Below are 26540 nucleotides of genomic sequence, written 5' to 3'. Positions count from 1 at the left end.
TCAGGTTCAATGCAGGCTCTTCTCACTTTCAGTTCTGTGCCTTGGCTTTTGGGCTGTCCACTGCCCATGGGTGTTCACAAAATGCCTGGCTCCAATGCTTGCCTATTGCAGGACCAAGGGAATATAAATTCCTGTACCTAAACTACCTCTTAATTCAGGCAGCAGAGGGAACCCTCCTTCGTCACACAAAAGACCTCCTGCAGTCTCCACGGTGCCTGATAAATTTCCCTAAGTCCCAACTCTATCCTGCACAGAACAATAGTCTTCATGGGATGCAGAATCAGGACAGACATCATGATGGCCTCCCTTCCAGGGGAAAACGTGGCATCTCTTTTCCCACCACCTTCTCTCTTCCCTTCATTCATCAGAACTGACTGTGAGAATTCCTGAGACTACTAGGGTACATGGCAGCCACTATCCCCGTGCTACCCCTGGCGAGGTTACACATGAGGAAATTTCAATGGTACCTTTGCTCGGTGTGGACCCAGCACTCACATCCTCTTGAGTTCAGAGTCCCACTCCTTCTCTGTTTTCACCAAGAATTGAAATGGTTAGCTCAGGTAGCCCAGAATCTGGGTCTACACCTACAGATGCCTCCCCGACCATGCACACAGATGCCTCAGATCTGGGCTGGGGGGCAACTCTGGGTCCAAGGATATTGCAAGGTTTGTGGACAAACGGACATAAACAAGAGCACATAAATGTTTGTCGGGGAAATGAGAGCAATCCTCCTCGCCCTGCAGGCCTTCCAACCTTAACTCCAGCAGGACCTCCTAAAGATCTTCAGACAACACCATGGTTGTGGTACCTTAACAAGCAAGGGGGGACCAAGTCCTACCTCCTATGCAAACTAGCTCTTCAGGTATGGGAGCTGGCTACTTCTCAGGGAATCACCCTCCAGGCAGCCTACATCCCATCCCAGTACAACTCGCAGGAAGGTTCACTAAGCAGAACCAAATTGGACAGCCACGAATGAATGCAGTCAGATGTTTCTAAATCTGTCCCCCAGGTAGGGTATTCCACAAATAGACCTGTTCATCTCCTACACAAACGGGCAACTCCAGAGCTATTGCTCCAGGACACACGACCAAAAGGCATTACTAACAGATGTCCTCTGAATATCTTGGAAGGGGAAATTCCTGTATGCATTCCCATTAATTCAGAGGATCCTACTAAAAATTCAGCAACTGGTTCCCTCTACTTCATCTGTCCAAGAGCAATCACCACAAGTTACCGCCCCTCAGTGAATGTATCGCACAGCTCAAGGGGACACCGATACACCCACAGTGGTAGTCTTTGCACCTTACCCTGTGGCGGATAGGATTCTGATCCCCTTCAGACACCTGTACAATGAGGATGTGCTTTTTCAGTCCTGCAGGAGGGTAGGAAACACTACACAAGAAAATCCCATCTCCAAATGGAAAAGGTTTTCTATCTTGTCATAACAGATGGATCTGCTGGACAGTGATATTCCCCGGATTCTGTCTTACCTGTGTGAACTATTGCAGTCAAGTTTGTACTCCTCTTTAAAAGCACACCTGTCTGCCATTTCTACTTGCCTGCCTATGGACCCTCCGCTGGCATCCAGACTCCCAGCCAAACTTTTCCTCAAGGGTGTTCTGCACCTAAGACCCCCCCCCAAGGAAACTGTCTCCACCTCCCTGGGATCTTAATTATGTGTTAGAAAAACTCTTGCGCCCTTTGAACACCCTTTGAACCAGCTGACAAGGCCCCCTTAGTTTTCACTTGGAAAACTGTACAGCTAGTAGCCTTGACATCGAACAGAAGGGTCTCGGAGCTTCAAGCCCTTATGGCTACACCCCTTTTTCTGTTTTTTTCATATGGACAGAAGTCACCCTTAGGACAAACCCTTTTTTCATTCCCAAGGTGGTCAACGATATTTTCTTGAATCAAGCTATCCACCTGCCTACCTTCTTCCCTAACCTGCAGGGAGATGGTGAGAGTCCTTCATTCCCTAGACGTTCACAGGCAACTCAGATTTTATTTGCATAAAACCAGACCTTTTCTCATATCAGACCAACTGTTTGTCTCCTTTCACCCCAGGGCTCTGGGGAAAGCAGTGAGCAAACCCTTTCATTCTGTATTTCCAGGACTATTTCCTTTTGCTGCTCGCATCATGGCAAGACCTTGCAAGGCAATGTCAGGGCCCATTCTACAAGAGCTATGGCCTCTTCTGGAACCTTTTTTAAACGCCTAGACACTAATCCCATTCTGGAGGCAGCTACTTGGTCCTCTGTACACACCTTCACCAGGCTCTTCAAACAGGACCACATCTCCAAGGGCAGGGTTTGTCAGGGCTATCCTGCATGGTTTCCTGGAGTCCTCTGCCAGGCCACCTCCCAGTCAATAGAGAGCTTTGGTACTCGCCCCCTACTGCAACATTGGAATAGAAGGACATAGGAAAGTTGTGTAAAATCTTACCATAACCATAGATGTCCTCTTCCATGCTGCAGTATCCCCCCCCCCCCCATCTTCCCCCTCATAGGCTTGCACTTGCTGTCCTCTGCTTTTGGACAGTCTATGCCCTTTGACTGGCTCTGTCTCTGGTTTCTATGTTCTGAGGGCTGGTGCATGCAAATGTCACCTTTATGGCCCGCGTTCCTGCCTCCACATCAGACGTCCGCACCAAGAGGGACTGAATCTTTGGAAACCTGGACGGAAGAAAGGTAAACACAAGTAAAATACTGCAACATGGAAGAGAAGGATATCTATGGTTATGGGAAGATTTTACACAACTTTCCTTTCTTGTTGGCTGTCACTTATGCAGGAATGATCACTGAAGTCAAGATCTTGTATGTAAGGAATTCTAAATTTTGTTCTGCAAGGATAGTTTGCTTCAGGATCATCCTGTTCTTCAGGCCTAAGGTAGGTACAAAATTTGCTGTCATTCAGCCTACTCCCCTTTCCTAAAAAATTGAAAATTGTTGCGCATCATGGATCTGCGCACAGTCCATGTTCTGCCAGCTGGACCCAAGGACATTAGTGTTGCATTAGCTTTGCTTTTTCCTTGGAGAAACAAGGTAAGCAAGCATCTACACAGAACTTTTCTATGCGATTTGGATAGTTGTATTTTGTTTGGCTATAACTATAGCCATCAATAGGAAACACTCTAAGGGCACATTTCACCAAGTCATCAGGTACCATAATGATATAAACATTTTGAAGCAGCTATTTGGACTTCCATTTGCTCCACGTATAAGCAGCACACGGATATCTAGTCTAAAAGCAGAGCAAGCTTTGCAGCAATGTTTAAAGAAATGCTGTAGCGTCCTCTGCATAATGATAGGTATTCTGTGGTCGTATGGAATATTAACTGCTGCAGTGATTCCTCCCATGAAAGTAATACAGAGCTCTGGTAAAAGCAGATGTTTATGTAATCCATCCCTCCTTTTCATGTTCTCAAATCTGATCTGGGAAAAACTGTTAAATCTTCAGCATTACCCCCAGTGTGTTTTTATGGGACCTAAGGATATGCTAATCACTCTTGTATATAGTGTATACATGGTTGCCTAGTTTGAGTAAGGGTTCTTGGGTAGAGACCCCCCTTCTTTTGGGGGTTCGGTAATGTATAATGTAAGGTTAAGGCTTGTTCTGTAGCAGGTTTCTGCACTGTACCATGTTTGGGGTAAAAGGGATACTTCCTAATTTTTCCTCTTTGATTGCAGTGAGGCAGTAGTACATTTGGCAACTCAAAATGATCAGATGTCTGGGATTAATCCTCTCATTGCAGAAGAGTTTTGGCTAACGTTTTCAGCAGACTGGAGCTCTACCCCAATCAGTAAATTTAAATATGGCCATAAGAGCTCAGCTGAGGAGGGATTTTCTTCCATTGATAAGGAATCTTGAGTTTTTGGGGGTCTGCATAAAGAGCTTACCTTAAAGACCTTTTTTCTGTGCATATATGTGGATTTCATTTTACTGATTTGAGAATTTGAAGCTTGTTTTGCAGTCATCCACATGAGGTCTTGGAACATCTGATTTTGTCATTGCAGTAATTAAAACTTAATCATGACAGTTTTGTCTAATATTTCATCCATTGTGTTTAGCACAAGACATGGAGAGCATAAATGAAGATGATGGCTGGGAATTTGTTAATCTGGGAGATCAGCAAAGTTTTGGAATCAAGACTGCAGGCTTGGAGGAAAAGGCTACTGCCTGTCAGATGCTGGTAGGTAATGTGACTTATCACTGTGAAATAGTTGCTTAGAGGTTGAATTGCTGCAGGCCATCTGACTTAGTATTTTAAACAAGTGTTCAGTAGAGAAATTCATTTGAATTTAAAGTATTAACTTTTTTAGCAAAATTGACTGTCTGAAATATTGAATTTAAATTACCTGAAATTTAGAAAATTTGCATTAATAAAAGGTGTGATCTGAAGTTTTCATTTTGTCTTCAACCTGTGGCACTCTGATCTGGCGTGGATCCAACTCTGCAGCATACTCCAGTATCGGATCCAAGCTCCCCCTACTCATAATGCCCCTGTCTCCCTTCTCCCCCAGATCTTGTTTGCTGCTCGTGAGAGAGAGCAGCTTGGTTACAACTCCAAGCTTCCATGCAAGAAAGATTAGACTTTGTGCCTTTTTCTATCTCCTCTTTTGGGTGTCTGGAGTATTTGCTGTCATCTTGCCCTACCCTCTCCTGTGCGATTAGCGTTTTTTTTTTTTTTTTAAACACTCTCTCGCTATCTCTTCTGTGTGGTCCGAGTGTAGTGTTCTAGCCATGGCCGAACCACCTAAGCCAGGCTTCAGGAAATGTACAGTGGCCATAAGCTTCCTCTTTCTGATGGCCACACTGTGCATTGTTTGCCTGGGTGTAGAGCACTTAAAGTCCTCCTGCTCTGTCTGCGTGGGTTTCAATCCATGCACATTGATGGACGTGAGGAACAAGTTGATTCTGAAGGGCCTTCTCCCTTCAGAGGCTTCTCCTTCCTTTGCCCCAGCTTCAACCTCCTACTAAGAAGTCCGGGGATGGGGAAAAGACTCTTATGTTCGTGTTACTGTTGCAGTCTAACCAATGGGTTATCCGGCTCTTGGTAGCCCTCGAACGGCCAGAACACCAAAGGTAAGTAAATATGACGTCGGCTGCCATCTGTTGTAAAGGACGTCCAATACAAAGTGAGGCAGCTGATGTCACTTCCTCAGTCTTCCTTGCCGCGGAGCCCGAAGCAGAAGCATTTCTTGCATGAGTGCTGGTCGGCAGTTTACCTTTTTTTGTTTCAGACTACAAAGTTGAAGTCTACTACAGCTAAGTATCCCGTTGGGGATCCTCTTTTATTGCCTTAATGAATGTCAGTAAAGGTTAATAATTGTCTTACCTGTGGAAAGCAGATTCCCCATAGAGTTTTTCATTCCCATTGTATTTGTCTAGGCCTTGACCACGACGTTCCTAATTGTGATCTCTGTACCTCCTTTAGTCCACGTACTATTCGTCGTCTGGCTAAGCTTTTAGCTAAACATTTTGTAGTTAGGCCTAAGTTTGTCGGTATGGCGTCTGCTGGTCTTCAGGCTTCAGATATAGCCAAGAAGCGTAAGGATAAGAACCGCGACCGGCTTCAGAAGGTTAAGTCCTCTGATAATGTTAGGATGGTAGTCAGTCATGCGGTAGCCAGTGAGGCGCTTTTGCAGCCCTTGCAGTCCGTGGATTTGCAACCACAGGCCTCTGTTGAGACCTTTTCAGAGTCCCCCCCAAGCCTCCGGCCTCCATTTTGCCTTCTGACCTGTTGCCTCTTCAGCTGGATCCGGAGCTGCTAAGCTGACGCCGGTATCTGAGGCCTCCGTTCTTCATTCAGACAGCAAGCTTTTACCAACTACCTCTACTGCGACTTCGGCGGTTTTACCTTTGGGGATACTTTGAATACTCTTAGGGAGAATTTTAAATGGGAATGTCAGGATTTTCCACAGAAAAGAATCCGGGAATTTTTAGATTGCCACAGCATAAGCCTCTGGCTATACCTCCAGCTTTGGAAGTGGATGAGGTTTTCATGGAAAATTCTTTAACTCCTAATTCTGTTCCTCCTGCCCCCAGAAAACCGGATAGATATTACAGGGTTCCTGAATCTCAATTCCTTTTTAGAAATCCTGCTGCTGATCCAGAAATTATTTTTCAAGGCCCCAAGGGTGTTATGGCTACTATTGCTAGAAACCCTGTGCCTTCTGATATGGAATCTAGGGCCTTGGACAGGTGGGGTAAAAAAGTGTCTATACTTTTGCAACTCTTGCCATTAGATCCGTGAATTGTCTTTCACATGCTTAAGTATCAGCAGCATACGTTGCAGGCTATTAAGGATAAACTTGGAGATATTCCTTCCATGACTGAAAACAAAGATTTGCAAGACTTGCTGAATTCTGCCACTTTAGTTAATAAGCATTCACTTCATTGTGGTTTTGACACTTTGGAGGCTTCCTGTAGAGCAGCAGCCACTGGTTCCGTAATTAGAAGGCATGCTTGGCTCTGGGATCAGTCTCTTTCTGAACCAGGCAAGTCTAAATTGCTGGATGTTCCTTTGCACAAAGACCATCTTTTTGGTAATGAGGCTGAGGAGGTACTGAAAAAGTTGGAGGATAAGGCTAACTCTATAAAAGCTGTAAAAGATTTCCTTCCGGTTCAGCCTCCTCGCTTTAGTAGGCATTATCCTTCCACGAATTGGTCTTTCCCTGATCCTGGCAAGCAGGGTCACTCTAGGCCTAGGGGTTTCAGATCTTCCAGAGGGCAGGCTTCTGCCCCTCAAAGGGCTAAACAATGGCATTCTTCTGCAAAATCAGGGAGTTCTAAGCCAGCTTCCCAAAGCAAGCATTCTCAAATACTCGGGCCTTGTGCCTACCTCTGCGGACCCTGGGTTTCCTTTGGGGGAAGGTTAGCCAGGTTTGCAGAGGTATGGTCTACCATCACAGACGACAAATGGGAGCTCAATATAGTAAACAAAGATAAGTTTTATTTTCACACCTTCCCTGTTTTACAGAGCTTACTCAGACAATACCCAACACTCTCAAGGAAGAGGTAGAAACTCAAATTTCTTCTCTACTATGGGGGACATAGAGCCAGTTCCTGCAAATCAGGCAGGCCTAAGTTTTTATTCAAGGCTTTTTCTGGTACCCAAGAAAGGGGGCTCCTGGTGCCCTATTCTGAATCTGTCCATTCTAAACTCTTTTCTGGTGATTCCCAAATTCAAGATTCTCACCCTTCAAAAGTTACTACCAATGCTGGGAAAGGATTCATGGCTGGTAACTTTGGATCTCAAGGAGGCTTATCTGCACATCCCAATAAGGGAAAGTTGCAGGCAGTTCCTTCGCTTCAGGGCTCGGGAGCAACACTTTCAGTTCTCTGCATTGCCCTTTGACTTATCTACTGCTCCCAGAGTTTTTACGAAGTGCCTGGCTCCAGCCATTGCTTTTTGCAGGCAGAGAAACATTCAAATTTATCCTTACCTGGACGACTCTCATCGCAAACTCCCCAGAGCAATTGGAAAAGGATCTGGATTTCGTGAAGAACATTATCGTCTCTATGGCTTACACACACAACGAAACGAAGTTAAAGTTGGTTCCTTCAAGGGAGATTGTTTTCCTGGGAGCAAGTCTGAATACAGCCACCCAAGTCTGAATACAGCCACCCAGATGGCATTCCTCCCTCAACAGAAGCAAGATGATCTTTCCGCTTACTTCATGAACTTGGCAAGCATGACCCAGCTCTCTGCAAGGCAATTCCTGCAAGCACTGGGGTTCATGGCTTCATGTATTTTGATGATCCCATATGCAAGGCTGCATATGAGAACTTCAGTGGTACCTCAAAAATCGTTGGTGTCAACACACACAAGACTTAGACTTGATACGTCCCCCGATTCCCTGTCTACAAATGGAGTTCCTCTGAGTGACAGCCTGTTCTCAGAACAAGGGTCTGCCTTTCCGCCCAGCACCTGCCAGCCAGACTCTCACCACAGACCCCTCACATGTTGCATGGGGGGCTCATCTGGAGGGCAGGGGCATACAGGGGACTTGGAGCACCAAGCAAATTCATCTGTACATAAACTTAAAAAAATTGATGGCAGTGCAGCCAGGCCTTGCTGGCTTTCAAGGACCTACTCTACCCCGGGACTTTGCTGGTTAGGACAGACAATACCACAGTCATGTGGTATATAAACAAGCAAGTGGGGACTCGCTCTTACCCCTTGTGCAGACAAAGCATGAGACTATGGTCCATAGCAGCATCTAATAGCCCACTATCTTCCAGGGAGGCTAAACTCCTTGGTGGATCATTTGAGCAGACACGTTCTGGATCTTCTGTGTGATCATTTGAGCAGACACGTTCTGGATCTTCTGTGTGGATCTTTGTGGCAACTGCACAGGGACATTTTCCATCTCATCACTCATCATTGGGGAACCCCACAAGTGGATCTCTTCTCTCACACCAATCATCTCCTTCCAACCTTCTGCACCAGGGAGTTTGACAACAAAGCTTGGAGGGTGGATGCCTTGTCCTTCCCATGGACACCTCTCTGTTTATGCATTCCCTCCTCTGCCTCTTCTTCCCAGAGTGCTGCTAAAGATAAGGGAAGAAAAATCAAAGGCTATTCTGATAGCTCCAGATTGGCCCAGGCAGCATTGGTATCCCCTCTTTCGCAGCCTTTCCCAGGCTCAGCCTTGGCATCTTCCCTTGGTACCAGATCTGTTGGTTCAGGGAGGGGGGGAAGTTCCTTCATCCTAGTCTTCAAACTCTGCATTTAACTACCTGGCTAATACCTTAAATCTTTCCCAACAAGGTGGTTGAAGTTCATTAGGCCAGGAGGCCTAGCACAAGAAAATCATATGCAGATAAATGGAAGAGATTTTGTTGGATGCTAGCTAAAGAAGGCTCTTCTCATCCTTTCACTCACTCTTGACTACCTAGCAGGATTGCTTAATAGTGGACTTTATTTTCTTCAATCAAAATTCACGCTTCAGCAATTTCGGCTCATTGTTCTTTGGAGCAACCCATTTTTTCTCACCCCTTGAAACAGTTCCTGAGGGGAGCTAGTGATCTTAGACCTCCCAGAAGAGCGCCTGCTCCTGCTTGGGATCTTAATTTTGTCATGGAAAAACTTACTCTGCCTCCCTTTGAACCAGCTGCCCCTGCAGATTTGAAGTTTCTATCCTGGAAGACTGCTTTCCTTTTAGCTATTAAGCTAGAAGGGTATCTGAGCTGCAAGCCTTAATGGCAGTAGAACCTTTCATTATTTTTCAATCAGATAGGGTTTTTCTGAGAATCAGTCCCTCCTTTATGCCTAAGGTGGTTTCCAATTTAACCCTTAACCGGTCTATTCACCTGCCTACATTTTTCAATAATCCCCAAAATAAAGGGGAAAGGATTCTGCACTCTCTTGATGTGCATAGACAGCTGAGATTTTACTTAGGACTAAAGCCTTTCAAAAATCTGAACAGTTATTGATTAGTTTTGCTCCTGGGGCTCAGGGTAAATCTATTTCAAAACAAACCATCTCCTCCAAATGGATTGCTCATTGTATTTACTTGTTACCTGCAGAATGGAAAGGTTCCCCCTCAAGGTATTAGGACCCATTCTACTAGAGCAGCCTCTACCTCTGCAGCCTTTGAGAGGTGTGCCTACTAAGGACATGCGAGAAGCAGCTACTTGGTCTTCTTTCCATACTTTCACAAAGCATTACAATCTACCTTTGTTCCCTAAATACAGGGCTGGTTTTGCCTCTACAGTTTTGCAGGGCCTCCTTGCCAACCCTTAATCTGTGATCCTTCCTCACCCCTTTGTCTTCTTACTGGGCTTTGGGAATCAACCCATATGTGAAGACTGCAACAGTGAAACACGAAGAACATAGTACAGTTGTGTACACTTACCATAAATGTAGATGTTTGAGTGTATTCACTGTTGCAGTCCGGCATGTTCTTTGTGTTTCACTGTTGCAGTCATTACATTTGGGTTATCTGCCTGCAGGTAGCCCTCAGCCGACCTGAATATCCGTCTTGGTTCCTGCGTCGGATGCTGTCTCTTCTTCATGACGTCAGGTAGTCAGGGGTATAAAGCATGCAGCCGACGCCATTACATCAGTCTTTCTTGCCGCACGGTGCCTGAAGCTGAAGCAGTTTGCAAGTGCCGGTTGGCCGACTCCTGAAATTTTTGAGTTTCAGAACCGAAGTCTTCAAAAAAGCTAAATACCCTGTTGGGGATCCTTTTTCTTGCTCTAAACCGATGTCAGTAAAAGTTAACAATTGTATTACCCGTGGAAAGCAAATACCTCAAAGAATTTCATTCGTACTGCATTCCTTGCCTAGGCCCAGATCACGACGTCCATCAGTTTTGTGCCTTATTCAATCCTCGAACTATTCTTCGTTGGTCCATTTTTGCAGCAGACTATTTCGGTATTCTGTTTAATTATCCAGAAATGGCTTTGGTAAGCCATCCGACTACTGACATTCTGAGAACGTAAAGATAATGACAGACCGCATAGGTCCAAAGCTGCCGACGACGCTTCCATTAAGCTAGTCTCCAGTTAGCTGGTAATCAGTGAGGTGCTTTCGCAGTCCCTGATAACCCACTACTTCAGATTCGCAGGCCTCTACTGAGACCCATTTGGAGTCCGGTATGCCGCGATATGCTTCTTCGACTATGGAACCTGTGGATGTCTCTACCTTGGATGGGTCCGGAGCCGCTGTGCAGGCACCGGCTTCTGAAGGTGTATTCAGGCCTATGGACTTGCATTTCAGACCGATGCCATCTTTTTCAAGGCCTAAATCTCGACCCACGCCTAGAAAACCGTCCAAACCGCATGCTCAGGCCCATATGCCTAAAAAAACAAATAAGAATGGCTGAAGATCTTATTACTTTAATTAGGGGAAGCCAGCCTTCTCCCTCTAAGAGACCTAGAATTGATTTTCCTTATCAGGATTCTGAAACTTCTGTTTCTTGTGATTACCAGGATTTGCCCTGATCTACCTATGAGGATTCTGATGCAGAGGACTCCATTCCCTGTGATTCTCCTCCAGAAGATTTTTATTTTGGTGAAACCTTGCACACTCTTAAGGAGCATTTCTGTTGTGAAAGCCAGGATTACTCTACTCCAAAAAGAGGCTTAAGAAATTTACTCCAGCCTCAACACAGGCCCCTTTAGCTATCCCTCCTGTCCTGGACATTGTAGATGATGCTTTCTTGGAATCTAGCCTGGCCCCAGACACTTGGAAACCTGACTGGTATTAGAGTACCTGACTCGAGTTCCTCTTCAAGATTCCGTTCAGGCCAAATGGAACCAGAGTCAGATGCACCTGCATATCAATCAAAAAGAAATGTTAGCTGTACAGAATTCACCGACAGCCTTCAAGGACCATTCTTCCAGGACAATTATTGGTAAAGACAGACAAACACCACTGTTATGTGGTACATAAACAAGCAGGGAGGATCCCACTCGTATCCCCTCTGCAGACTAGCCATGGCTCTGTGGAACACTGCCTTGAGCTACCAAGTGTACCTACAATCTTAATTCTTGCCAGGCAAGCTAAATTCACTGGCAGATTACCTAAGCAGAAATCTCATGGACCCACACGAGTGGAAACTGGAACCAAAGATGGTCAACATTTTGAGAAACAAATGGGGGGAACCCAGAGATAGACCTGTTTGCCACCCCTCAGAGCTACCAGTTGGACAAATTCTGCACAAGGACTCCCCACAGCCAAGCTTGGAAAGTGGAATCCTGTCCTTCACCTGGGAAAGCCTCTGCTTATGCTTTTCCCAGTCTGCCTCTCCTCCCGACAGTTCTGCTAAAGATCAAACAAGACAAACCAAGGACAATTCTGATTGCACCAGACTGGCCACGCCAACACTGGTACCCCTTTTGCGCAGTATGTCACTGCTGGATCCGTGGCACCTGCCTCAGACCCCTTCCCTATTGTCCCAGCAGGATGGCCAGATTCTGCACCCCCAGCTTCAAACCCTAAACCTTGCAGCCTGGCTAATTCCCTGAGCTCTCCAATAGCATCACTCAGTAAGCAGGTGCTAGATGTCATTCTGGAGGCTAGGAGGCCTAGTACTAGAAATCCTATGTTGAAAAGTGGAAAAGATACTGTTCCTGGAGCCAGATTCCAGAGATGGGCACTAGTGCCCAGCTTACTGCATATTCTTCGATACTTAACAGAGATGCTCCAGAAGGGCCTTTCCTTCTCGTCAGTTAAAATTCATGCCTCAGCCATTTCAACACATTATAATGTTGAGCCCACCCCTCTTCTCTCACCCCTTGCTGAAACCATTCCTAAGAGGGGCCAAAAATCTAAGACCACCCAGGAGAGCCCCCTACTCCAGCCTGGGACCTTAACTTTGTATTGGAAAAGCTCACTCTACCTCCTTTTGAGCCAGCTGCAACCACAGAGTTGAAATTCCTTCCTTGGAAAACTGCTTTCCTTCTAGGCATCACTTCAGCAAGAAGAGTGTCTGAACTTCAAGCCCTCATGGCAGTGGAGCCCTTCATCATCTTCCATGCTGACAGGGTGTCCCTCAGGACCAATCCTTCCTTTATGCCCAAGGTGGTGTCTAGGGTGGCCCTAAATCAGTCAATTCATTTGCCCACCTTTTTCCCGAATCCACAGAAATAACTAGTACTGCACTCTTTGGGCGTGCACAGACAACTTAGATTTTATTTGGATAGGATTAAGCCTCTCAGAAAATCTGAACAGCTGCTAGCTGGCTTTGCTGCAGGGGCAGAGGGGAAGGCAATTTCAAAGCAAGCCCTTTCTAAATGGGTAGCACATTGCATTCATTTCTGCTGTAAGCACCATGGAAGACCTACCCCACAAGGGGATAAGATCACATTCCACCAGGGCTGCAACTTAACTCTACAGCCTTTCTCAGAGGAGTCCCTACCAGGGACATCCTGGAGCTCTGTACATACCTTCACCAAGCATTACCACATGCCTTTTTTTTCCCAAATCCAGAGCTGCTTTTGCCACTGCAGTCTTGCAGGGCTTAATAGCTGGCCCTAATGCTCTCTAACATGTCAAGGATGCATCTGCAGTCCTTACAAATGGGTTGTCCTGTCGTCAGGCAGCCCTTCGGTCGGCCGGATTCCAAAGTCTGGGTCTGGCTTCGGCTGGTGTCGCACTTCACCCGACGTCATGGCAGTTTTTCGGGTATAAAGGCATCAGCCGACACCATTTTCCTCTGTCTTTCTTGCCGCGTGGTGCCCGAAGCAGAAGCTGTTCGCAAGTGCCGGTCGGTCAGATCCAGAGATTACTACTACCGAATATTACTTCGAAGACTTCTAAAAAGCTAAGTACCCCGTTGGGGACTCTTTCTTGCCTCAGCCGATGTCAGAAAAAGTGAATAACTGTTTATCTTGTGGGAAACAAATACCTCATAAAGATTTCCACTCCTACTGCATACATTGTTTAGGCCCAGACCACGACGTAGCAGCTTGTCTAGCCTGTGCTTCTTTTAACCGACGGACGCTTAGACGTCGGTCGGAGTTTGCTGAACAGATTTTCGGCTCTGATTTTGCCTATATTATGCCGTCGGATCCTCCGACAATGCAAATTACCAAAAAACGCAAAGAAAAGGACCGACACTCGCGGTCCGCGGTTTCGGCCGAAACCGCGATTAAGCAAACCGCGAGTGTCTCGGTTTCGGCCGAAACCGAGCAAGCGGTTCTTTCTTCAGCCGAAACCATGCCTTCTACCGAGGCCTCCTCTAACCTGGTAGAATCGGCTTCTGAAATCCAACCTTCTGTTGCGGTTTCTCAGGAATTATCAGACACTATTCCCCTGGATATTTCAACCCCTGCACGTGGAGCTGCTAGGCCTCCTGCAGCAATGTCTATTAAGGCCTTTACCAGGGCTAAAGCAGCCAAAGCTTCAAAAACGGTGCCTGCCAAACCCCCTTTCACAGGCCCAGCACCAGATCCCATATGCTTTCTTTGGCTGAGAATCTCATTTCTTTAATTCGTGGATCCCAGCCTCATCCAGACAGGGCCTCTCTCCCTCCTCCTCCAGAAAAGAGGCCTAGAGCAGAGCCCCCTGAGCCAGTATCCACAGATGATTCCTCTGATGACTCAGAACATACAGACCCTCCTGAGGCTCCTTATTCTCCTTACGAAGACTCTGATGCTGAAGAGTCCATCCCTTCAGCCTCTCCACCTGAGGAATTTTCCTTTGGGGAAACCTTGCATGCTATGAGGGAACAATTTCAGTGGCAGGGCCAAGATTTCTCAGACTCCAGAAAAAGGCTTAGAACCTTTCTACATTTGCCACAACATAGGCCTTTAGCTATACCTCCAGTTCTTTCTGTTGTAGATGATGCATTTAATGATGCTTGCACTGCTCCTGATTCATTACCTCCGGCTCCTGCTAAGCCCGATAGGTTCTACAGGGTCCCGGACACTCATCACCATTTATACAAGGCTCCTTTTGCAGATCCAGAGACTGTCTCCCAGGGCCCTAAAGCTGTAGCAGCTACTTCTACTAAAAAACCCCTCCCCTCTGAAAGGGAATCCAGGTCCTTAGAGAGATGGGGTAAAAAAGTTTACACCTCTGCTACTTTGTCAGCTAGGGCTTTGAACTGCCAATTTCATATGATTCAATATCAAGAGTTTATGCTTGACCAGTTAACTAAAAAGCTGTCCTCTGAAACATACTTTAGATAAAAAGTATGTTCAAGAAATGGTACATAACATACAGCAGGTTAGTAACCATTCTTTAAAATGTGGCTATGATGCACTGGAGGCTTCCTTTAGATCAGCCATGACTGGCACAGTTATCAGGAGACATGCATGGTTGAAAGAACAGGCATTACCAGACCATGTCAAATCAAAGCTTTTGGATGCACCCATGGACAAGGTCAATTTATTTGGTTCCCCTGCACAGCAGGTACTAAAAAAGATGGAAGAGAAGGCAAAATCTGTACAAACAGTGAAAGATTTCTTACAGGTTCAACCTCCAAGGTTTAGCAGGAACTGGCCCTCCAAGAATTGGTCCTTTCCGGACTCCTCTAAGACACAAAGAGGCAGGAATAGGCGTTCTAGCGGCAGAAACCAATCCAGGGGTGCCTATAGGGGATGCCAGTGGCAAGGTAACAACCAGCGAGGCACGGATGCAGCCACCACCACTACAACAACTCAATCACAGTGACTTGGCGGTGGCACCGCCTACCAGGGAACAACTAGAAGCACCCTTAGGCGGAAAGCTAACCTTATTTTCAAAGAACTGGCATTGCATCACAAGGGAAAAATGGATTTTGCAAACTATAGACCAAGGTTACAGGTTCCATTTCCATACTCTACCAGGAAAGAGAGGAATGCCAAACCTACCACCTACTCAAAGGGCAGAAGCTCTAAAGCAAATATCTCAACTATTAAGAATGAGAGCTGTGGAAAAGGTACCATCTATGGAGCAAGGAAAGGGATTTTACTCCAGACTCTTCCTGGTACCAAGAAAAGAAAACAAATGGAGGCCTACTATTCTAGACCTGTCCGCTTTAAACACATTCCTCATTGTTCCAAAATTCAAAATGCTGACCCTACAGCAGCTTCTTCCCATGCTGGGCAAGGAGTCTTGGCTGGTAACTCTAGATGTCAAGGAGGCATACCTGCACGTCCCCATACGACCAATTTGCAGAAGATACCTCAGATTTCTTGCAGGATCAGAGCATTATCAATTCTCAGCATTGCCCTTTGGCTTATCTACTGCGCCCAGAGTGTTCACGAAATGCCTGGCATCAGTAATTGCTCATTGCAGACTTCAGGGGATTCAAATTTATCCCTACCTGGACGACTGCCTGATACAAGCGGACAACAAAAGCAAGCTAACAGAAGACTTACAAAGAGTCATTTACCTGCTGCAAGCCCTGGGATATACAGTCAATTTAAAACTGTCAAGGCTGATTCCATCCCAAAGAATAACCTTTCTGGGTGCAGAGCTGGACACATCAAAACAAATGGCATTCCTAACTGCAGAAAAGAAAGAACAACTACCTCTCTACTTCTTGGCATTAACAAAGCAGAACCATCTAACTGCAAGAAAAGTACTACAAGCCCTAGGCTTCATGGCATCCTGCATAATACTGGTCCCTCATGCCAGACTGCATATGAGAAAGCTACAGTGGTACCTAAAGAATTTGTGGTCCCAACACAAGCACAGCCTAGAAACCAAAATTCCAATAATCCCATGCCTGAAGCAAGAGTTCCTATGATGGGCTCAGGCCTGTCAATCAAACACAGGATTGCCCTTCTGCAACAGTCAACCAAGCCAAACCATCACGACAGATGCCTCAGACCTCGGTTGGGGGACACACATGCTGGGCAAGTGCATTCAAGGCCTATGGACTCAAGACCAGCTGCACCTGCACATAAATCTAAAGGAAATGCTGGCAGTAAAATTGGCAATCCAGTCATTCAGACCTTTTCTCCAAGAAGGTCAGTTGATAAGGACAGACAACACCACAGTTATGTGGTACATCAACAAACAGGGAGGCACACATTCATATCCTCTATGCCGGCTGGCACTGGACCTATGGGATGTGGCTCTGAGCTACAACATTCAGTTACAAGCAATTTTTGTACCGTGGAGGGAAAACATTCTAGCAGACATATTAAGCAGAACTACCACAGATGCCCACGAATGGATGCTGCATCCGGACATCTTCAAAGCCATCACAAGAGAATGGGGATTACCACAAATAGACTTGTTTGCATCCCCACTCAATCACCAGCTAAAGAAATTCTGCACAAGGACGTACCACCCACTTGCTTGGAAGGTGGACTCCCTATCTTTCAGTTGGAAAAACCTGACAACATACGCATTCCCACCACTTCCTTTGATGCACAAGGTGCTTCTGAAGATCAAAGAGGAACGTCCGAGGATCATTCTGATGGCTCCAGACTGGCCAAGACAACATTGGAACCCATTGCTGAGGAGCATGTCTCGGGAGCAAATATGGACACTACCCCTGATCCCATTACTGTTAACACAGAACAACTACAACATCCTGCATCCAAACCTGAAAACTCTGCAGCTAACTGCCTGGAACATTACATAACAGCAATTAACCCAAATTTATCCCAAAGGGTTAAAGACATAATCCTGGAGGCTCGTAGACCTTCAACAAGAAAGAATTATGCAGCAAAATGGAAAAGATATCTCATTTGGAGTACTGCAAAGGGGCAAGATGTGACTCTGGTGAACATAGCCAACATCCTGGAGTACTTGGCAGAGCTCTTCCATACAGGCCTGTCCTATTCTTCCATCAAGATACATGCATCAGCTATTTCAGCAGAATACAGCTTGGATCCTCCTGTCTTCTCTCATCCTCTGCTCAGACAGTTTCTGAGAGGAATTAAAAATGTAAAACCTCCCAGGAAACCTCCATTGCCAGCATGGGACTTGAACTTTGTGCTAGAAAAATTGACACTTCCCCCTTTCGAACCAGCAGCAACAGCAGAATTACAATACTTATCCTGGAAGACTGCTTTCCTGCTGGCAATAGCTTCAGCAAGAAGGGTCTCTGAACTACAGGCATTAATGGCAGTGCAACCCTTCCTGATCTTCCATCAAGATAGTGTCCATGAGAACAAATCCTACATTTATGCCTAAGGTGGTATCCAGAGTCTCTTTAAATCAGGCTATCCACCTACCTACATTCTTCCCCAACCCACAGAACAGGGGAGAAAGACTCTTGCATACCTTGGATGTACATAGACAATTACGCTACTACCTGGACAGGACCAAAACCAATAGAAAAACTGACCAGCTTCTGGTAGCATATGCAACAGGAAGGGAAGGAAAACCAATTTCAAAACAGACAATCTCCAAATGGATAGGAAATTGCATTAGATTTTGTTACTCCAACCATGGAAAGAAAACTCCAGAGAACATCAGGCCTCACTCCACAAGGGCTACAGCCACTACCACAGCTTTCTTACGAGGAGTGGCTACCAAGGACATTATAGAGGCTGCTACTTGGACCTCCGTGCATACATTTGCCAAGCATTACAATTTACCTTTATACTCTAGATCCCGAGCAGGTTTTGCCACTGCTGTTTTGCAAGGGATCATAACTACACCATAATCTCTACTCTTTTCCTCCTTCCCTAGTTTAGCTATGGTATTCTACCCATTTGTAAAGACTGCAGATGCATCCTTGAAGGACATAGTACAGTTTTGTACCTACCATAAATGTAGATGTCCGATAGGAATGCATCTGCAGTCAGGATTACCCACCCACCTTCCCCTCTGAGGTACTCCTAGGGTATTTGCCATCCTTCAGCTAGCTTGGGGGGGTTCTATTATGGTGTATTTGTTTGTATATATGTACATACATGCTTATTTTATGTGTTTGCTCTCTACTATTTGGAAACTTTGGCATTTATCCAAATTTAGCCATCCAAGAGGGCACCTGGCATCTGGGGCAAGAAACACTGAGGAAAATGGCGTAGGCTGATGCCTTTATACCCAAAAAACTGCCGCTATGACGTCGGGTGAAGTGCGACACCAGCCGAAGCCAGACCCAGACTTTGGAATCCGGCCGACCGAAGGGCTGCCTGACGACAGGACAACCCATTTGTAAGGACTGCAGATGCATTCCTATCGGACATCTACATTTATGGTAGGTACAAAACTGTACTTTCCTCCTCCCTTCCTTAGCTTTGGGAATCAACCCAAATGTGGTGATTGCAACAGTGAAACATTAAACATAGTACAGTTGTGTATACATACATAAATGTAGATGTTAGTGTATTCACTGTTGCAGTCCTGGTTACTCTCCCTCCAGCCCCCTGATTTCTCTTGGCTGTACCTTTCCTTCTTGTTTGGTGTAGTTAAGCTTTCTGGTGTATTTGCTTTTTGATGAAGGTGTAACATAACATATAATTGCTTCCCTTTGTGGCGGCACCTGACATCTGGAGCAAGAGTGAGAGAGCATCCGATGCAGGAATCGAAGACTGTGGTATGCAGGCCGGCTGAGGGGCTACCTGCAGGCAGATAACCCAAATGTGATGACTGCAACAGTGAATACACTCTAACATCTACATTTATGCCAAGTGTACACAACTGTACTTTCCTCTGTTTCTGCCTGCTTACTTGGATGCCTTTAATTCTGCATCTAAGGCCCCAGACTCACAGCCACTTGCCCCCCAACCACCTAGACCGCTTCTACAAGGTGCCTGATTAGCAGAAATTCTTAGTCAAGCCACCCTTTGCATACCCAGCAGTGATTGCTACCGTCTCTGATAAGCAATCCAAACTACTTCCCTCCGCCTCATTCCTACCCACTGATTAAAGACCGCAGATCTATGGATAGGGATTGGTAAGATGTACCTCTTCCACATTGGTTTTTAGAACCATTAATTATAAGGCACACATGACTAAGTATGCTCTGTACTTGGTGTCTCAAGCCTCCTCCATGCTGGCTTCTACCCCTGATAGCCCCATTAAGGCTGACATCTCTTCCAAAACTGTCTCTGGCTACGCAAGTAGCAAGACACTCTTATTAGATGCAGCTGTGATGCTGCAGAAGTATCTGCTCGATCTGCAGCATCTGCTTCTGTTCTCAGGAGATGCTCCTGGCTGAGAATTCAGAATCTTCCAGAAGACTTAAAAGTTCAAGATATGATGCCCCCCTGGATCACTATTTCCTTTTTGTAAAACAATCTGCAGATCTCCAAGAATCTGCAAGAAAAAAAGAATTGCTTTACATTAAACATTTACTGGTGTCCCCCATTCCCCAAGTTCTATAGAAAGTGCCCTGCTAAAGCCACCTTTGTAAGGCGTAACCCTCCTCAGATGGGTGCTTCCTCTTCCAGATGTAGAAGAGATGCAAGAAGACCCACCACATCCAGATGTAATGCACCACATCCTCAGCCCAGTCAGCCTTTCAGGATAGAGGAGGCCCCAACAATGTGTGACCGCCTTGCCCACTTACCACTCTCAGTATGCCTTCCCCATTGCCTCCCCTTCTAGCAAACCATCAGCACGGACCATTGGCTATTTCCCGTAATCCAAAAAGGAATTTTTCTGTCTGGGAAAGAAAAACAAAGGAGAGGCATCTAATACCTCCCCAAAAAACAGCTAAATCTCCTTCCACAGGTTGACAGACCCGCTGAAGCTAGGTACCATAGAACCTGTCCCCTCTGGACAGGAAGGAAAAAGTTTTTACTCCAGTCTCTTCCTGGTCCCCAAAAAAGACCGCCCTTGGAGACCCATCTTAGGCCTCTTCCTAAATCTTTACCTTCATTTGCCCACCTTCAAACTGCTGTCACTTCCCACCCTGCTATCTCTTATTCTGGCCAAGGCTTATATGGCCACCTTGGACCTAAGAGGCCTGCCTATACATACCCATCAGGACTTCCAACAGAAGATTCCTGTGTTCTCCGGGCCCTCCTCTCATTTCCAGTTTACTGCTTTGCCCTTTGGTTTGTCCACTGCCCACCCCACCCCAGAGTGTTCACAAAATGCCTAGCCCCAGCCATTGCCTTCTGCAGAACTCTGGGAATCCAGATTTATCCCTATATGGACGACATCCTAATACTGGCAGAGTCAAAAGATAACACTCTCAAATCATCTGCATTTCACCATGTCCCTTCTGCAGAATATATGGTTCACCTTCAACCTTTCAAAGTCTTCTTTGAACCCAGACCAAGAAAATATATTTCTGGGTTGCAGAATCAGAGCGGACAAAATGAAGGCCTTTCTCCCACAGGACAAGGTACTATCCCTGACCTCCCACTTCAAGGAGATCCTACACTCAAAGTAACTGCAAGGCAAATGTCCTTCATGGATGCATCTGCAGTCATAACAACTGGGTTGTCCTGTCGTCAGGCAGCCCTTCAGTCGGCCGGATTCCAAAGTCCGGGTCCGGCTTCGGCTGATGTCGCACTTCACCCGACGTCATCTCTGTTGGTCTTTGGGTATAAAAGCATCAGCCGACGCCATTTTCCTCAGTCTTTCTTGCCGCGTGGCGCCCGAAGCAGAAGCTGTTCGCAAGTGCCGGTCGGTCGGATCCAGAGATTACTTCTACCGAATACTACTTCGAAGACTTCTAAAGCTAAGTACCCCGTTGGGGACTCTTTCTTGCCTCAGCCGATGTCAGAAAAAGTTAATAATTGTTTAACCTGTGGGAAACAAATACCTCATAAAGATTTCCACTCTTATTGTCTGCCTTGTTTAGGCCCAGCCCACGACGTAGCAGCCTGTTCGGCCTGTGCTTCTTTCAACCGACGAACGCTTAGGCGCCGGTCGGAGTTTGCAGAACAGTTTTTCGGTTCTGATTTTGCGTACTTTATGCCGTCGGATCCTCCGACTACCCAATTTGCCAAACAACGCAAAGATAAAGTCCGACACTGCGGTCCGCGGTTTCGGCGAAACCATGGTTAAGCAAACCGCGAGTGTCTCGGTTTCGGCGAAACCGAGAAAACTGATCAAAGTACAGCTGAACCTATCTCTACAACTGAGGCCCTGCTACCACTCTTGAATCGGCCTCAGAAATTTTATCCACTACGGTGGTTGCCACTGACTTATCAGACACCATTCCCTTGGATGTCTCTACCCCAGCACGTGGTGCTGCTAGGCCTCCAGCAGCCATGTCCATTAAGGCCTTCGCCAGGGCTAAAGCAGCCAAGACTACTAAGACAGTGCCTGTTAAACCCCCCACAACCAGGCCCTCTTCTAGTTCTCAAATGCTTACTTTGGCAGAAGATTTAATTTCACTAATTAGAGGATCTCAATCTCACCCAGGCAGGGCCTCTCAGCCCCCAGAGAAGAGACCTAGGGCAGAGCCTCCTGAGCCACTGTCCTCTGATGATTCTGCTGACGAATCAGACATAACTGACCAGCCAGAGGCTCCTTTCTCCAATTTTGAAGATTCTGATGCTGAAGAATCCATTCCAGCTGCTTCCCCACCAGAAGAATTCTCCTTTGGGAAACCTTACATGCCATGCGAGAGCAGTTCCAATGGCAGCAACAGGATTTTTCAGACTCCAGAAAAAGACTTAGGACCTTTCTGCACCTCCCACAGCACAGGCCCTTAGCTATACCTCCTGTTCTCTCTGTGGTGGATGATGCTTTCAATGATGTCTGCTCGCTCCAGATTCTTTACCCCAGCCCCTGCCAAACCAGACAGATTTTACAGGGTGCCAGATACTCATCACCACCTTTACAAGGCCCCACTTGCAGACCCGAAACTATATCCCAGGGTCCCAAGGCAGTAGCGACCATAGCTAAAACCCTATTCCTTCTGAAAGGGAAGCAAGGTCATTAGACAGATGGGGTAAAAGGTCTACACTTCAGCTACTCTCTCAGCTAGAGCTTTAAACTGTCAGTTTCACATGATACAATACCAAGAGTTTATGCTTGATCAGTTAACTAAAAAACTAACCACTGATGAATCTCTTGATAAGAAATATGTATTAGAAATGGTAAGTAACATACAACAGGTTAGCAACCATTCCTTAAAATGTGGCTATGATGCACTGGAGGCTTCATTTAGATCAGCCATGACTGGCACAGTGATAAGAAGGCATGCATGGCTAAAGGAGCAAGCTTTACCGGATCATGTTAAAGCTAAGTTGCTAGATGCTCCTATGGATGACAAGTTTGTTTGGTACACCTGCCCAGCAGGTTATGAAGAAAATGGAAGAAAAGGCAAAATCTGTTCAAACGGTTAAAGATTTCTTGCAGGTTCAACCCCCAAGGTTTAGCAGGAACTGGCCTGCCAAAAACTGGTCCTTTCCTGACTCCACAAAATTTCAAAGGGGCAGGAATAGACGTTCCAGAGGCAGAAACCAATCCAGAGGAGGTGCCTACAGAGGACGACAGTGGCAAGGTAACAACAGAGGCACAGACGCAACCACTGCCACTACATCAGCACAACCACAGTGACTTAACCCTAAATCCGCCTACCAGGGAACAAATAGCAGCTCCTCTAGGCGGAAAGTTAACCTTATTTTCAAAGAACTGGCACTACATAACAAAAGACAAGTGGATTTTACAAACCATAGATCAAGGTTACGGTTTCACTTCCACACTTTACCAGTCAAAAGAGGAATGCCAAATCTACCTCCAAATCAAAAACAGAGGCACTACAACAGATAATGGAGTTAGCAAACATGAGAGCTGTGGAAAGAGTGCCAACAGCAGAGCAAGGAAAGGGTTCTACTCCAGACTATTCCTAGTTCCAAGAAAGGAAAAAGTTGGAGACCAATTCTCGACCTGTCCACCTTAAATACATACATCATTGTCCCAAAATTCAAAATGCTGACCCTACAGCAACTTCTTCCCATGCTGGGCAAGGAGTCTTGGCTGGTAACTCTAGATCTCAAGGAGGCATACCTGCACGTCCCCATTCGACCAATCTGCAGAAGATACCTCAGATTTCTTGCAGGATCAGAGCACTATCAATTCTCAGCATTGTCCTTTGGCTTATCTACTGCTCCCAGTTTATTCACAAAATGCCTGGCATCAGTAATCGCCATTGCAGACTACAGGGAATTCAAATTTACCCATACCTGGACGACTGCCTGCTACAAGGGGACAACAAAAGCAAGCTGACAACAGATTTACAAAGGGTCATTTACTTGCTACAAGCACTGGGATACACAGTCAATTTACAAAAGTCAAGGCTGATACCATCCCAAACAAGGACATTCTTGGGCTGAATTGGACACAGTAAAACAAATGGCATTCCTGACTACAGAAAAACAAAAAGAACTCCCTCTTTACTTCTTGGCACTAACAAAACTGAACAAGTTAACAGCAAGAAAAGTACTGCAGGCCTTGGGCTTCATAGCATCATGCATAATCTTGGTCCCATTTGCCAGACTACATATGAGAAAACTACAGTGGTACCTAAAGAATTTATGGTCCCAACACAGACACAGCCTAGAAACAGAAATCCCACTAATTCCATGCTTAAAGCAGGAGTTCCTATGGTGGGCTCAGGCATGTCAGTCAAACCCAGGCCTACCCTTTCGCAGATGTCAAGCAAGCCAGACCATCACAACAGACGCTTCAGACCTAGGATGGGGCCCACATGCTGGACAAATGCGTGCAAGGATTGTGGACACAGGATCAACTTCACCTGCACATCAACCTAAAAGAAATGCTGGCAGTAAAACTGGCAATCCAAAAGTTCAAACCATTTCTCCAAGAGGGCCAGTTGATAAGGACAGACAACACCACAGTCATGTGGTACATCAACAAACAGGGAGGCACTCATTCATACCCCTATGCAGAATGACTTTGGAGCTGTGGACCCTGGCACACAGCTACATCATCCAGTTTCAGGCAATATTTGTACCAGGTAAAGAAAATACTCTAGCTGACTTATTATGCAGAACCACATCGGATGCCACGAATGGAAGCTGCACCCGGACATCTTCAAGACCATCTCAAAGAAATGGGGAATGCCTCAGATCTATTCGCATCACCTCTCAATCACCAGCTCAAAAAGTTCTGCACAAGGACATTCCACCCACTAGCATGGAAAGTGGATTCGCTCTCCTTCAGCTGGAAAGGCCTAACAGCATATGCATACCCACCTCTTCCCTTGATACACAAAGTACTACTAAAAATCAAGGAAGAACGTCCAAGGATAATCCTGATAGCTCCAAACTGGCCAAGACAACACTGGTACCCACTGCTGAGGAGCATGTCTCGAACAATATGTGGCCAAATACCCTGATGCCTTTGATGTTAACTCAGAACAACTACAGCATCATACATCCAAACCTAAAACGTTGCAACTGACTGCATGGAACATCACATAGCAGCAGCTAATCCAGAACTTTCCCAAAGAGTTAAAGACATTATTCTTGAAGCACGCAGACCTTCAACAAGAAGGAACTATGCTGGAAAATGGAAAAGGTTTGTCATTTGGAGTACGAAAGAGGAAAAGATGTGTCAAACATAGATATGCCTAACATTCTGGAGTATCTGGCCGAACTTCTTCATTCAGGCCTGTCCTACTCCTCCATCAAGATACACGCATCAGCTATTTCAGCAGAATACAGCTTTGATCCACCTGTTTTTTCACCCTTTGCTCAGGCAGTTCCTCAGAGGAATCAAGAATGTAAAACCTCCAAGGAAACCACCATTACCAGCTTGGGACTTAAACTTTGTGCTAGAAAAGTTGACACTATCACCCTTTGAACCAGCAGCAACAGCAGACCTACAACACCTGTCATGGAAAACTGCTTTCCTACTGGCAATTACTTCAGCAAGGAGGGTTTCAGAACTACAGGCCTTAATGGCAGTGCAACCCTTCCTAATCTTCCACCAAGATAGTGTCCATGAGGACTAATCCTACATTTATGCCTAAGGTGGTATCCAGAGTGTCTTTAAACCAGGCAATCCATCTACCTACCTTCTTTCCCAACCCACAAAACAGAGGGGAAAGAATACTGCATACCTTGGATGTTCATGGACAGCTACGCTACTACTTGGACAGAACAAAAAATAGCAGAAAGACTGACCAACTTTTTGTAGCCTATGCAACAGGAAGGGAAGGAAAAGCTATTTCCAAACAGACAATCTCCAAATGGATAGGAAATTGCATACGATTCTGTTACTCCTTCCATGGAAAACCAATTCCACAGAACATAAGACCTCATTCTACAAGGGCAACAGCCACTACCACAGCCTTCTTACGAGGAGTGGCAACCAAAGACATTATTGAGGCGGCTACTTGGACCTCCGTGCATACATTTGCCAAGCATTATAATTTGCCTCTATATTCCAGATCCCGAGCAGGGTTTGCCACTGCTGTACTGCAAGGGATCCTAAACACACCATAATGTACTTTTATCCTCCTCCCCTAGTTGGCTATGGTATTCTACCCAGTTGTTATGACTGCAGATGCATCCATGAAGGACATAGTACAGTTTTGTACCTACCATAAATGTAGATGTCCGAACTGGATAGCATCTGCAGTCAGGATTACCTCCCTCCTTCCCTCTGTGCTACCCCAAGGGGGTTTACCCTCCTAATAGCTAGCTGGTGGGGGGGGAGTCTTTTATGGTGTATTTGTTTGTATATATGTACATACATGCTTATTTTGGTGTTTACCTCTATCTTTTTGGAAACATTGGCATCTATCCAAATTTTAGCCTTCAAGAGGGCTACTGGCATCTGGGGCAAGAAACACTGAGGAAAATGGCGGCTGATGCTTTTATACCCGAAGACCAACAGAGATGACGTCGGGTGAAGTGCGACATCAGCCGAAGCCGGACCCGGACTTTGGAATCCGGCCGACTGAAGGACTGCCTGACGACAGGACAACCCAGTTGTTATGACTGCAGATGCTATCCAGTTCGGACATCTACATTTATGGTAGGTACAAAACTGTACTTTCCTTCGACTCCTGGGCTTAATGGCAGCTACTGTCCCTATGCTACCACTGGCCAGAATGCATATGCGCAAGCCACAGTGGTACCTCAAAAACATTTGGTCCTATCACCTAAATCAACTTGGAACAGGTAATTCCCATCCTTCCCTGTCTAAAGAAAGCAGTCATCTTGTGGATCCAACAAGTCCAGCTAGACCTGGGGCTTCCAT

The 26540-nt window shown here is 45.9% G+C and overlaps 1 protein-coding gene across 1 annotated transcript in view; it reads left to right on the top strand.

The window, feature by feature from the left end:
- IPO5 (importin 5) overlaps positions 1-26540 on the top strand; it is a 1405185-nt gene that overhangs the window by 985257 nt on the left and 393388 nt on the right. Inside the window, exon 17 of the mRNA XM_044071309.1 lies at positions 4068-4189. Coding sequence (XP_043927244.1) covers positions 4068-4189 — 122 coding nt within the window. The remainder of the gene's footprint in view (positions 1-4067; positions 4190-26540) is intronic.

Source organism: Protopterus annectens, chromosome 5.part0, assembly GCF_019279795.1.
Source record: "Protopterus annectens isolate FY-2018-M chromosome 5.part0, PAN1.0, whole genome shotgun sequence".
NCBI classification, from domain to species: Eukaryota; Metazoa; Chordata; order Ceratodontiformes; family Protopteridae; genus Protopterus; species Protopterus annectens.
This window is presented reverse-complemented; position numbering and strand designations above follow the sequence as displayed.